This window comes from Nestor notabilis, unplaced genomic scaffold (genome assembly GCF_000696875.1).
Source record: "Nestor notabilis isolate BGI_N333 unplaced genomic scaffold, ASM69687v1 scaffold17521, whole genome shotgun sequence".
NCBI classification, from domain to species: Eukaryota; Metazoa; Chordata; class Aves; order Psittaciformes; family Psittacidae; genus Nestor; species Nestor notabilis.
This window is the reverse complement of record NW_009916555.1, coordinates 4,843-18,311: the sequence shown is the minus strand read 5'-3', so window position 1 is coordinate 18,311 and position 13,469 is coordinate 4,843. Positions and strand designations below refer to the sequence as shown.

The window sequence follows — 13,469 nt, the reverse complement described above, 5'->3', positions numbered from 1 at the left end:
CCCGCCCGGAGGTGCCGGTGTGCGGCTCTTGACGTGTTGTTATCGCAGAAGTGCGAGAAGATACGCGCAGCACGGGAGGGATTTGATCCGCAACTGCAATGCCATTTGTATGAGAAGAAACTCTGTTTTCAGGAACACAAGCTTCTAGCTCTAGTTTCTATAATACTGCTCTAAAAATTTAGAGGGGGGGCTCTAAAATAAGATGATAGTTTGAACCTGTTACCCCTTGTGCTATCGCTACAGTCCCTAATGAAGAGTCCCTCCCCAGCATCCTTGTAGGCCCCCTTCAGACATTGGAAGGCTGCTATGAGGTCTCCACGCAGCCTTCTCTTCTCCAGGCTGAACAGCCCCAACTTTCTCAGTTCATATGGGAGGTGGCAATCCTCGTGGCTTTTCTCTGGACTCGCTCCAACAGCTCCATGTCCTTCTTACGTTGAGGACAGCAGAGCTGCACACACTATTCCAAGTGGGGTCTCACGACAGTGGAGGTGCAGAATTTGATCTGCTGGGAAAAAAAAGACTAGTGTTTCCGCCCGGTTTCGAACCGGGGACCTTTCGCGTGTTAGGCGAACGTGATAACCACTACACTACGGAAACTCCTCGCAATGGAAGTTGTTGCCCTGAGCTCCCTGACAACACTCTTACTAGCACTGTGACAGAAGGTAAGTAATACAGAAGTTAATTTTTATTCCAACTCACTTAATCTAAGCTGCAGATCATACAGGGATGGTGCTGTAAAACGAAACAGGAAAAACATGAATGTTGTTAACTAACAGTTGGCAACTGTCTGAGAAAGAGAACCAGCTGAAACCCTGCTTGGGAAGATAATCAGTGCTCTGGTTATGTATCACCCATCCAAGGCTAGTACTCTGTTCTGAGTTGCAGCACGGCCCCTAGCACCCTGTGTCCACCACTACACCATGTCCCTAAGTGCCACATCGGTGCAAGAAATCTCAGGAGAAGCAGCATGGGAAGAGGAAGAATTTATGTTAATCCAAAGAGTACATTTAGTTTTCTAATGAAAATAGGCAAACATTGTATATATTCCTTAGATGCTACACAAAGTTTTAGGACATTGAGAGGAAAGATTATATAGGTATTAAAAGTACAAGAAGGAAAAATGAGGCACAAAAATTACTTTTCTTGCTGTTTGAGGTTAACAGATTTGGTTGCATTTAATGGCATATTGGATAGATTACACAAAGTTCTCCCACTTCCACCAGTAACAACAACTCACAGTTTGTAAAAACACATTCTGCTTTGTAGCAAGTTTCAGTATCCTGCAGGCTGTGTGCTAGGAAGACAACTCTGCCTGTTGCCCGCACCTTTCCAAATAGGCATTTAGATTCAATCCCTATGGGGACGGCAGTGTTACAGTTCTGCCGTTTTGGGCAAATCCGCGGCGTCGATAAGCCTCAGGGCTGCATTACCTAAGGAAGCTACCCCCAAGCCCGCTCCTGCTCGCTGGGAGCTGCGTGAGAGTATAGCACATCGCTACTGCGAACACACTGCGATGCAGGGATTCTCAGGCTGGGGGCAGCCTCATCCACTACACCAGTAGTGTATAGTGAAATAAGACATGAATGTACCAGCTCAGACTTGAAACTACTCTCTACTTGTATTTCCACAGTGCTACACTTAACTAAAGCTTTTTAATGTCTTTGAGAGGCTTTTTTTTTTTCTTCTTTCCCTGTCAGGACAAAGTCTTGGAGGTGGCATTCCTACTTTCCAGTGTATCAAACCACTAAACTGATACATTTGTAAGAAACTAGTAAGTGGTTTAATGAGATTATTTCTCTTCGTATAGTCTCTCTAGAAAATGGCCTAAGCAGGAGGTCATTAGCTAAAGCAAGACAGTTTCTCTTCTGACACTGTCTTGCACGGGGCCTAACAGGGAAGGTATCCACCAAGGGTGGGGACTCTGGTGGAACAACACTGACTCTGAGGTTCTGCTCTGCACATGGACCATAAACCACTCAAAACATAAAAGCATGTATTTACACAAAACTTCTGAGGCTCTCAGATGTACGTACTTACTTGTTTTAGGAACCAGGCAAATCCTGGCTATGTGATTTCCTTTGGGGGAACTCAGCTGTTGCATTGCTATTAGATACAATTTTTCTTCTTCAGTCTGACTTCAGAATATCCTCAAAGACACAGGGGAACCTTCAAGAGGTTAATTGCTTTCTTCTGTCAAATCTACAGAAACTTGTAAATTAAACTGGTTGAATGCCAATTATTAGTCATCAGTCCCATGAGACATTGTTTTTTACTGTATGCTATAAGAACAATGAAATAAACAAAAGCCTTCTAATCACTTTTACGTTTATCAAATCGCTCCAGTAAAGCCTTCCATATGCTGCCTGGGATTGTTTGATGCTTGCTTATGAGAGCCTGGATGGCAGTCTTTGTCTGAAAAGAGAAGAGAAGAGAAAGTTGCCTTTACAGAACTGCTTGTGCAAGGAAGAATAATCACTGACAACTTCTTAGAGGTTCAGGAGGCATTGGCAAATTAACATGTAAGAAAAGAAAGAAGTGTTTTAAGAAAAAAGTTGTGGTTTATATTACCTAGTTGTCCTAATGACACTTTCCTTGGAAGGGAAAGGAGTAAAAACATTGACTGCAGTTTGGATAGACTGAAATTACTGAGGTTTATCAAACCTGGACACACTCCAGTGATCTACCCCAGAGTGATGGTAGAATACCAGTGGGAAGGTAAGAAAAGAATAGCCAAACCTTTCCTGCCAGATTCATGTCCTGAGTCCTTTCCAGGGCAGGATCAGATATAGGTCAGCCAGTCCACTGCTTATCAAAGACCCCATTTAAGTTGTGGGGTGTTTTAACTAATACGAGCCACAGAAGACCTAACTGTACTCCCATTAAGTGGGTAGTCAAAGGCTCGACTTCCTTAAGCAAATCAATGTCATGGGAAGTTTCCGTTTCAGTTTTGCAGGTGCACAAAATACTGTTCTCCAAAATACAAGAACATGGATAACCATAAGGGCAGTCTTTGCACAAATATTGCTTCCAGCCTCCTAAACATGCTAAAACCAAACTCCACACCTTGCTGGGGCATTTCCCCTGCAACGGACCAAACCTGTCTTTCTGGTTTCACTGCTATGAAGCCCAGAATAATCTGTAGTAAATCCTTTTGGGGGGGGGGGGAGAGGGGAGAATAAATATAGGAAGCCTTCTTGCATCTTTTGGGGGGCACCAAGGTGGTTTTTACATCAATGATTCCTGACAAGTGTTTTGATCTCTGTATTTCTAGGCCACAGCAGATTTTCTTTGCACAAAATCCTCCTTTCACCTTGTACGAAAAATTTTGAAAAGTGCATTTTCTGTAAAGATTAGTATTTTGAAAAATGCTCAAACTCTGGATCTATAAAAGTTTTTATGCTCCTGGGCACCACTGATTTCACCAAGCTATAGGTACTCAAAATATTTTAATATATTTGATACAGCAGTTTGTTTGTTTGTTTGGGGGGTTTTTTTAGCATTTTTCTTTTGACAGTGAGACTGAAGCTCTTGTTGAAATTTCTTTCTAGAGCCCTGTGTTACTTAGAGAAGATTCTCTAAGTAACATGTTATTCATGTTATGTATGAAATTTATTTTCCTAGTTACTGAAAACTGAATCTAAAATGTATTTTACAACATTTCAGTTACCAAAGTTATAAAAGGCACGGGAGAAACAAAGTTAGCATCCCAAGCAGATAGAGCTCACACATTCTGAAAGCATGAGGGCATCCCAGTCATCGGTTACTATGTCAATACTTACTTGTAGGTAACTGTATATCAAACAAACCTGGAGCTCAACTGGCCATTGCTTTAACAAGCTAGTAAATGTGTATTTGTCTTTATTCAACCATATTTAAAAAAAAATGTTTTTCAGTGCATATACAATAGAGACCAAAGTATATAGTTCAATATTGCAAGGACAGCTAACTTAACTTACCTTTTCAACTAATTCATCTGTAGTGATATTTGGATCGTAAGGGATTGGCTCCCCAATGTATGTGCGAAATTTAACTGGAAGTCCTCCATATGGAGGAGTAAATGGCAATCGAGTGCTTTCATACAACCGTCTAAAAAGCCCTAAAAATAGATTAAGTGAGGAAAAAGTAGATTATAGTCACATAAAACACCATCCAAATGTGAAATCTGATTAATATGGAAGACTGACAGTGAAGAAGAAATTGCAGGATTTAGGTTAGCTGGCCACCAAAACAAGCTCAATAAACTTAATAGATCACTGAAATAATACTGCATTAAAGAACCAGATCACACAGCACAAACCAGTTATACACAAGCTATTGGAGATACCTTTGAGCCACACCAACTGTATTAGAGAATCCAGAGAAAGCAGAAGCCTGAAAAGTAAAATCTAAGAGAAGAGTGAAATAAATCAGAGAGAAGTGGAGAAAATGTTCCAAATACTTAAAATATATTTTAAAATTCTTACTTCTTTCTTTAAGCATCCTATATCCTTCCCGGACATTTTGAGTGTACATTGGAATGATGGGCTAAGGAGTCATAAAAAAACCCAAAAGGTAGAAATGTTAAATCAGCTTTACATTCGTGTTTTAGTGCCTGTTAACGCAGCTAAGAATCTCTTGAATACAGGGGAATTATTAATCAGTTAAGTACCAAAGAATCTTGTTATAAAAAAATAAACTCCAGAATAAAAACAAAATTCTGTTTCTCAGCTCCCACAAAAATTGATGTTAAAGTCACCATCTGTAAGGATATCAGGGTTTTTTTCCTTTAAATGGTTTCCATCACTGAGTTCTTTGTTAGGCTCTAGTTAGGTCTTTTTCTTGCTTGTTTGGTTTTTTTTTTTTTTCTCATCCTGTGGTTTCTGTTCTGTGGTATTGATTCTTAACAGAGTAAAGATGTTCTTTCACTACCTTCTGGACAAGTAATTCCAACAACATGCTTAAAATAAAGTTTCAAAAACATGAGGGACAATAGAGGGTGAAAAAGTCATTGTACATATGGATACAATTACTGTTATCTTGTCTACAAACTATGAAATCTTACCTCAGACTCTAAGACATGACTGTTTGAAGTTCAGGCATCTCAAGTGTTTTTCCTTTCAGTCACAATAATGAAGTGAACTTGTTCTGTAACTACCTAAACTTCTGCTCTCCAGAAGGCATATGTAGTCCAGGTCAACCAGGACATACAAATGTTTGTCGAAGAGATCCGCACAAGTTCTTTCCAGTGGGGTATTATCTAAACATTGCTGCTCCAGTGAGACCTTACTTTGAGAAGCAGGTAAGACGAGCCAAACGTAAATGTCTACTTGCTTTCTTCAAGGCTTCATGAACTGAATACTTTCCTATTCCGAGCACATAACGGGAGCTTTAGACAGAGAAACTGCCAAGCTTCATTTTATGTTTCAGTCTGCAATACTGCAATAAATATATATCATACAAGTTATAAAAAACTCTAATACAGTGTCAGTTCTGATAGTTTAGATGCGTTTATCTGCAGTCTTTCGTCAACCTACAAGACTGATGTGGCCAGTATTGAAAAGAATACAGCAAGAACAAACAATCAGAGCCCAGAGAAGGCCATGAAGATGAGCAGAGGGCTGGAGCACCTCTCTAGTGAAGGCAGGCTGAGAGAGCTGGGCTTGTTCTAGCCTGGAGAAGAGAAGGCTACAGGCAGACCTAGCAGCCTTCCACTACCTACAGGGGGTCTACAAGAAATCTGGAGAGGGACTTTTTACAAGGGTATGTAGGGATAGGACAAAGGGGAATGGCTTTAAGCTGGCAGAGGGTAAATTTAGATTAAAGGAAGATCTTTCCTCTGAGGGTTTGTGAGACACTCGCACAGGTTGCCCAGAGAAGCTGTGGCTGCCCGATCCCAAGGCCGGGCTGGATGGGGCTTGGAGCAACCTGGTCTAGCGGAAGGTGTCTCTGCCTGGGGCAGGGAGTTGGAACTGGGTGAGCTTTAAGGTCCCTTCCAACCCAAACCATTCTGTGATTGTATGAAACTCCATGTTTGTCAAAAGATGGAATCCAGTTGCTACTATGGGCCACTTTGTATAAGAAATGACATATAAGGTTAATATTGCCCCCTCTACTGTTAAATGCACAGCATTTAACTAAACATTTATTTATCTAAGGTGTGTCTGATCACAGATTTCCAGAGAAATATCCACGAAAGATGCCCAATATTCAGCAGAACCTGCAAGCTAATTACAGTGATGCCCACCATAGTGGGATCCAGTCAGGCTTCCTGATCTAAGTTAAACAAACAAACAAACAAACAAAACCACAAAAAAAACAAAAACAAAAAACCAACTGAATGAGTTGCAATAATAAGTAACACAAAAGCCAGCAGCACTGTAAGGGAGAGCTCAGGCTAGTAGGTGTCAAAGGAGAAAATATTCTCTGCCCTTCGGGTAACACATAATCCTATGCAGTGTCTGTTTTACCAAATATTTTATACAAAGAACCTTTCACACTGCAAGAACCTTATCCTCAATGAATACCCAAATCATGACATAAAAGAACAAAAAAAAAAATCAAAACAAAAAACCCACAAACCTGTCAACAGTAGGTGCTAGCAATTTTAGGTACAATTATTCAGCTATTTCCATGTGCTTCTGAATTATGAAAGCCTGGGAGGATTTTTGTGATGTGTTTTGATTAAGGGCATTCAGAGTTAGTTAATTCAAATTTTATTTAAATTAAAAAAACAACATTATTACATTGTAGAATTACACTACAAAGTTCCGAGTGAAGTAAAAACATCTGGTAAAAGAGTGTTCAAATATTTGAAATAGCTTGAGAGGCAGATATAAAAGCAAAATGGTTAGAAATCACTCAAGTTGTTAAAGTAACACCTCTTTCTGACTGAGTATATTATTAAATTAATATATAAAAAGAATGACTGTAAGGGAATTCAAAATGCCCATATGAATTTGACTGGGTTTATCCTATTCACATTCTGATATTCTCCTAGTTGTGGTGGTGTACAGGCCCACACAATATATGAAGTGTTGTGACTAACATTTACCAGCCCACACTTTTGAGAAAAAGGATAGGAGAGGGAACAGAACCACATAAAATGTGACTTTTGAAAGGCCACATAACAAGAAAAACAAAGAGGCAGAAACAGGACTCTCAGCCTAAAATTCCCCTAAATTTATTCTAGTGTTTAGTTATCTCCCCACCAGATTTCAGAACTAGATAAAGTCATGAAGAATTATTAATCTGAAGCGTACATCTTGCAACCCTAGGTACTTTGTAGTAGGAAATACAGCATAAGAGATCAAAGCAAAGTTTGAGAAGCAACAAATTGGATGGGGCAAGAGTGAGCTATAACTGCACAAAAAACCTGAAAGGGGTGGTAAGAAATTCAAGATTGTAAATAAAAATGATAGTTGTGCGATTCATGAGAAAGCAGCAGAAAGCTCATGGCTGAACAGAAGCCTGAATGTGTACTGGTATTGCCAGACACAAAGAATAACAGGTACGCGAAGTTTAAATTAAGACAGGAAACTCATCTCCAGTGATGATAATGACAAGAAAAGGCAGTTAGGACAAAGAAGGGTTGCTGCTCTTTCAGCTCTATGCCATCCCAAATAAAAGTATTTCCCAGAGGCTGTATCACAGAAGCAGTCTCACAGTCTTGGGTTAACAGCTGGACTTGATGATCTTTTCCAACCTAGCTGATTCTGTGATTCTGTGTGGAATTAGACGGAAGAAGTCAGAGCCAGTGGTAGAAGTTTGTATTTGTAGATCATAATCCATATGGAAAATATAACTGAAACTGTGGCCACATGTACATTAGTGGAGTGCAAACCAATAGAAGCACATCTCTAGAGAACACTGAGGAACTGAACACGTTTCAGTTCACCAGTGAACACATTTCAGTGCTATGTTTTTATGTAGAACTAATTCTTGCCTGGTACCATTGACTGAATGCCCATTTGCAGGTGGAGAGTATGAGGTCCCACTTCTGGGTTAGTTCCAGCCAAAAGGTATTCTAACATGTTCCATGATGTGAACTAAAGCATGGTAAGTGAGGGAGATGGAAATATTGCTTCAAAAATGCACACATGATTCAAACTCAGACTCTGAGGAAGACACATCTTCTGCTAGTGGATTACAATCTTTCACAAACATGAAGAAAGGTAAAGGTAAGGACAACATCTTGGACCCTCCTAGAATAAATGAGAGGAAAGAAAGATAAGGATAATGAATTAAAGAGCCATGAGAAGATGACTGGGTATTTAAAAGTAAGATAAATATTTTAGTAGTATGAGAAAAAAGAATGAAATATGGAGAAGGACCACAGTGAAGATTCCTGAAATACAGTCAAGACAAGAAAGTGGATACCGATATAAAGCTATATAGTTCCATAAAACCATTGTTCCTATGAATTAATGTGCTCAAGGAAAGTGGTGGGAAGAGGAAAATAAATCTTTAGTCCAAAACCTTTTCTTCTGTATGGAAGACTTTTCAAGAAACATTCCTAAGCTACATTTTATAATGAAGCGTGTATGCAGTAAGCATAGAACTAGGATTGGTAACACATAATACTCACCACTTTTGCGTCTAGAGCGACCCGAGCAAAGCCTTTTCGATTTCCCCACATGAGTTGATAACTTTCATCACTGAATAGTGCTTCTCTGACTCCACCTGGTGAGATGGACACCAAATATCCATTCTTCAGGGCAATGAGGCATTCCTCTCTTGTACCTGGCATAACGCCTGTCACTCCCAGTAATAATTTCAGTCCTGCAATACATAAATAGCAAATAAATATTATCATAACAATATGTCACAAATACTGCTTGCATGTAGAAATAAGATTACAGCTAAATGAAAATCTAATAGCCTTAGCAAGACTAAGGCAAATTTGCTTGAAGGAAGTGAAACACCTACAGTGTAAATATTGGCAAAATGACAAGTAAGTGACAGTAGTTTTGCTCAAATGTTATGAAGATGAACCAGCTTCTTAGGAGCATCTCAATAAACGTGTGCCTCCACATGCTATATTCCATAATGATCAAAACACCAACCATACAACCGAAACTTGTGCATTATAGCTAGATGCATAGATAGTGCTCAAGGACAGTGGTGGGAAAAGGAAAGGAAATCTTTACCACACAACCTTTTCTTCTGTCTGGAAGACTTGCCAAGAAACACTCCTAAGCTACATTTTATAATGAAGCCTGTATGCAGTAAGCATAGAACTAGGACTGGTAACATATAATACCACTTTTGCATCTAGAGTGACCCAAGCAAAGCCTTTTCAATTTCTGCACGAGTCCTTCTTTTTAAATATTTTAGTACAGTATTTACCAAGTATGCCTGTAGCAAATTCTTCCTCTTCATCTTTCTAGGAGTGCCTTAGATACCTTAAGATGTTAAGGCATTAAGTGCCTTAAGATGCCTTTCTTGCATCAGACTTGCTCGAGTTTATACTCTTTGTTTTCAGTGTTTGGACACAACTTCCTTTTCTGAAGAATGTCCTTCCACTTTTAAATAGCTTCCATTTAATATAAGTGGCATAAAGGTGCCTTTAAATAATCTCCCAGCTATTCCTTCTGAATGCTCCTTCTTTATGCCTTGTTTTTCTAAAACTGTATGAGGTTTGCTTTTCCGTATCTTCTCCTTTTCACAGCGGAATTATTTATTTCTTTCTCAGCCTATGATGTGTTGAATGTATTGTGGTGGTCGGTGTTACAGAGCTCTCTTCAACAGTAATATCTTCAATGATGTTTTGTGTCCTAGTCCAGGCTTTGATCAAAAGATAGATTTAATGCTGTATCCCACTGCAATGGCTACCCAGTGTAGGGGGCAAGTAAGTAATTGATACCCTGCTGAGCTTTTCTGTACTCATAGCCCATTGCTGACTAGCCAGCACTAGGTCACTAATATAATCCTACCCTACACTTACTACTGAGGCATGACATTTCATCCCAAAGGGATTATATAATGTCTATTTGTTGGCTTCAGAGGGTCTACCAGTGTCTTTATGACCTTTCACTTAAAAGACAGGATATTTGATATTCTACTTTGTTTGTCCTTCTGCATCTACCAGCTTTTACTTTAAAAGTCTAAAAGCAGTCTTTTAGTTTAAAAGCTGTCTTGAAACTGTAATAAATGTAAATTTCATCAAAACTAGCAACAAGTTGAGTGAATCCAGGGTACTTAAATACAAGAAAGTATATTTTTACCTGGTAAGCGAAAGACAAAATGATCAGCTACTGACAGACAAAGTCTTTTCTTCCAGAGAAACAGCCTGGACAAGAAGTAAAGGTAGTCTATAGGAATAGCTCCATGGTAATACACCAGAATGCCTGGTCCTTCTGGTAGGTTTTCCACACCATGAAGCTCATAACCTGTTTGGGATGGAAAGCAATATACTGACAATGACAGCTGTAAATCATCTAGCAATTTAAAGAAAACTCTTTACTGTCTTTCATTAAATGACTTTCAGTGAGTTGTGAAAGTCTCTGAAGTAGCTTTTACAAGAATTAAATTGTGGATGGAACTTTTGCTATGTAGCAAAGAGAAAGCCCCTCAATCACCACAGGTTGTCAATGGACTAATTTGTTGGTCAGTTTAGTCATTAGATCAGACCTGAATCTGGCACTTCCCCCAGTGAGGGGACTAAATTATTTCCTAATGGAACTTTTCCCAGTCCAAAGGGTGAAACCACTTCATCAGCAGAATGAGAGGCAAACAAGCAGTCAGGATGCTTTCCTGAAATATGGAAGTATGAATCTCCATCCTGTGTCAGGCAGAATGAAAAGTTCAGGATTTTACATAATTACAAGTTTCTCTGGTTGAGATGTTTAAGTCCAAACCAGAATCTGTAAGAATCCCAAAGACAGGTTCTCTCCAAAAGAGTTAAATATATTCACTTCACAGTGGAAGGGAATTTCCTCACAGACATGGACTTCTTCCGACATTTGATTTAGGTTTTATGTGGAGCCACGCTAGGAGGCTAATGTACATAAATGTTTGGGAAAGCCACAGCTTCTGCCAAGAGCTCTGTTCCACCTTGTCTATATCCCTGCTTCTGTCATGAGCTGCTGGGGGAGAAAGAAGGGAACAGAGTAGGCAGAATTCTAGGAAAACGTGGAGAAAGTTTTGTACTGCAGGATATTCAAAGATTAAAGGAAGAAGCTGTGAGGAAGGATAGCAACATAGATAACTCATTACTCTTCATCCTTAGGGCAGCAAAGTTAAGTCTTGCTGACAGCCTTAACCTACATCTGTGGGAAGAACAAGAGCTTATTACGCAGCTGAGGATTTTCCTAGGGAGCAGGGTGTGTTGAAAGTATCTGAAGGATGAGTGCAATGAAACTGCAAAATCAGGTCACTTCTAAATTGTACCAGAATACAAATTTAAATGTGGCATCTCATCATTTCTTTGTCCATATAGCTCTTATTTTCAATACACAAAGTAGTTTTCACCAACTAAAAATACACTAATTATATTTCCAACTAGTTGTTGTGTTTTGGTCTTTTATTATGTGGGTTGCAAGTGCCTACTAAGGTAAATAAATCACACATCTCTCCTGCAGTGCTTCACTCTGATACTGTATATAGAGAAGTGCACCTGCCTATCCACTTTAGAGAAGTTGACCCTATATAAATTAAATTCTTCCTTTCAGTTTGCTTATTCTAAATTGCAATCAGTCTTTGAGGCAGAAGCTTTTGGGTTAGATGCCATACAAAGTATAATAAATGTCACTTCTTTGCATCTATTTGGAAGAAACAAAAACCAAATAAGTTAAAACTTATGTGTATTTACTACTTATGGTAATTCAAAGCTTCAGACAAGTCATGTTATACTTACCATGCCATATTCTTGCATACACATCCCAAAAGCTTGCTATAGTTTTCCTTGCACTATCCCAAACATCACTCAAGGGATCTGCTTTTATCTCACTGTTCCTCTGATACATTAAAAGCAAAATATTGGTAAGGTAAATGAAAAAGACAATTGTTAAAGGAACTATAAAAAAAAATAACATTGCACTCATTGCTAGTGAGGCAATGACCACATAAAAAAGGTATTTCTTCAGGTACTCCACAACAGTCCATTCTTCTAGTACATAGGCAAGGCAGCTTAGGTCAGTCATTGGCATCTGTCCTGAAGTGCAGAATTCTTTTCTTCCTATCATGTCCTGCATGGAGAAGAAAAAAAAAAAAAAAAAAAAAAAAAAAAAAAAAAAAAAAAAAAAAAAAAAAAAAAAAAAAAAAAAAAAAAAAAAAAAAAAAAAAAAAAAAAAAAAAAAAAAAAGAATAACAAACAACAAAACCCAGCTCTAATTTCTATAATCATACAAGTTTCTCAGCTTAGGAAAGAAGTTTTCTGTAGCTATACCTGATGCCTGTTTTAGTATAGCTTAGAGACAAACATTTTGCCTCTCTCTGTCATGCTGAGATAGCTGCTGCCAATTGCCATCCACTACTGCCTGTAAAGGGTGATAACAATTTACCACATATTTATGGATCTTTTTAATACAGCCAGATAATAGGGGCTGAAAGGACAAGGGCTGGAGCCGAAGGAAGGCTCAGGATCCATGCAGCATGGCTGATCAAATTATTTCTCTGTACAAATATGGCTTTTCAGAAGCTCAGAAGAGCTTCTTAAAGTGGTAAGTATTTTCAGCAGTGTTGGCCAAGAAGACTGCTACCAGAGGTCTGGGCTCTCCTGATCCTCTGCAGAGTCCAGCCTGGGTTTCTGGTCCCTTTCAGTTTGGCAGCAGCTAGCAACAAAGGGAACAAACAGAGGAGTGAGCAGCTGAAGAGCCAGCAAGCAAAACCTTGGCAGCTGTGGCTCCTTCATGAGACCTAGACATGCCTGGGACAGCATTTGGTAGTGGTGAGGAAAGCAGCTCCTACCCCCTCATCCACACAACCATGCCAACACACCCTTCTTTCAGATTTTCCAGCCCTGGCAAAGGCCAAGTGGGCTCCATGGCCCTGGTGATATGTTCGCTATGTGCAGCTCCCTAGTTTGTTCCTGCCTGCCTGACAGCAGGCAATGGTTTCCCTGGAATACAAGAGCACTCCAGCGCTGCTGGCCAATTTCAAGACTCTTGAACATTAGCCAGAGATTTAAACATTGCAATCAGTTTCAGTAATCCGTATCTGAATACAGCTTTCATTTGCCTCAGTCAGGTTACTACTTGTTTAAGGAATAAATTTTTCTGCTCCAGCACCAGAACAAGTACCTACAAGAAACAATTTGTAATTGCCACAGTCAGTGCCAAAATCACAAAGTACAGCAAGTCCAGACTTACCTGACTTTATGTCTTCAGCTGTGTACTTATGTGAGCAAGCTTTATATACACAATAACCACTCCACTTTTATTTTTCTTTTTTGAAGCCCTGGGTAGAATATAGAGGTGGACTGGTATAAAGCACAGCTCCATTGAGAATTGTGAATGACAGGGAGTGCAGCAAAGAGCAAAAGCAAAAAGCAG

General features: G+C 39.3%; 1 protein-coding gene and 1 non-coding gene across 2 annotated transcripts; both read right to left on the bottom strand.

The window, feature by feature from the left end:
* Positions 1 to 524: 524 nt before the first annotated feature.
* TRNAV-AAC lies at positions 525 to 597 on the bottom strand. The gene has a single exon. It is a non-coding gene; the product is annotated as a tRNA-Val (tRNA).
* Positions 598 to 2,310: 1,713 nt separating this feature from the next.
* On the bottom strand, positions 2,311 to 12,162 carry LOC104413596 (transmembrane protein 68-like). The gene is made up of 6 exons (XM_010024637.1): positions 11,834 to 12,162; positions 10,203 to 10,367; positions 8,564 to 8,757; positions 4,464 to 4,524; positions 3,957 to 4,096; positions 2,311 to 2,412 (listed from the first exon to the last, which is right to left on the bottom strand). Exons 1-6 carry the CDS (start codon positions 12,159 to 12,161, stop codon positions 2,311 to 2,313), a joined length of 990 nt encoding a protein of 329 aa, XP_010022939.1. The 5' UTR covers position 12,162.
* Between the last annotated feature and the right edge of the window lie 1,307 nt (positions 12,163 to 13,469).

Bases quoted from the DNA above. Each gene is read 5' to 3' on its own strand.
- LOC104413596 (XM_010024637.1), bottom strand. From the start codon at position 12,161: ATGATAGGAAGAAAAGAATTCTGCACTTCAGGACAGATGCCAATGACT. The intron at 10,368-11,833 runs GTAAGTATAACA...CATCCCAAACAG, and splicing joins GTATGCAAGAATATGGCATG to GTTATGAGCTTCATGGTGTG. The intron at 2,413-3,956 runs GTAAGTTAAGTT...TTCTCTTTTCAG, and splicing joins CAGATGAATTAGTTGAAAAG to ACAAAGACTGCCATCCAGGC.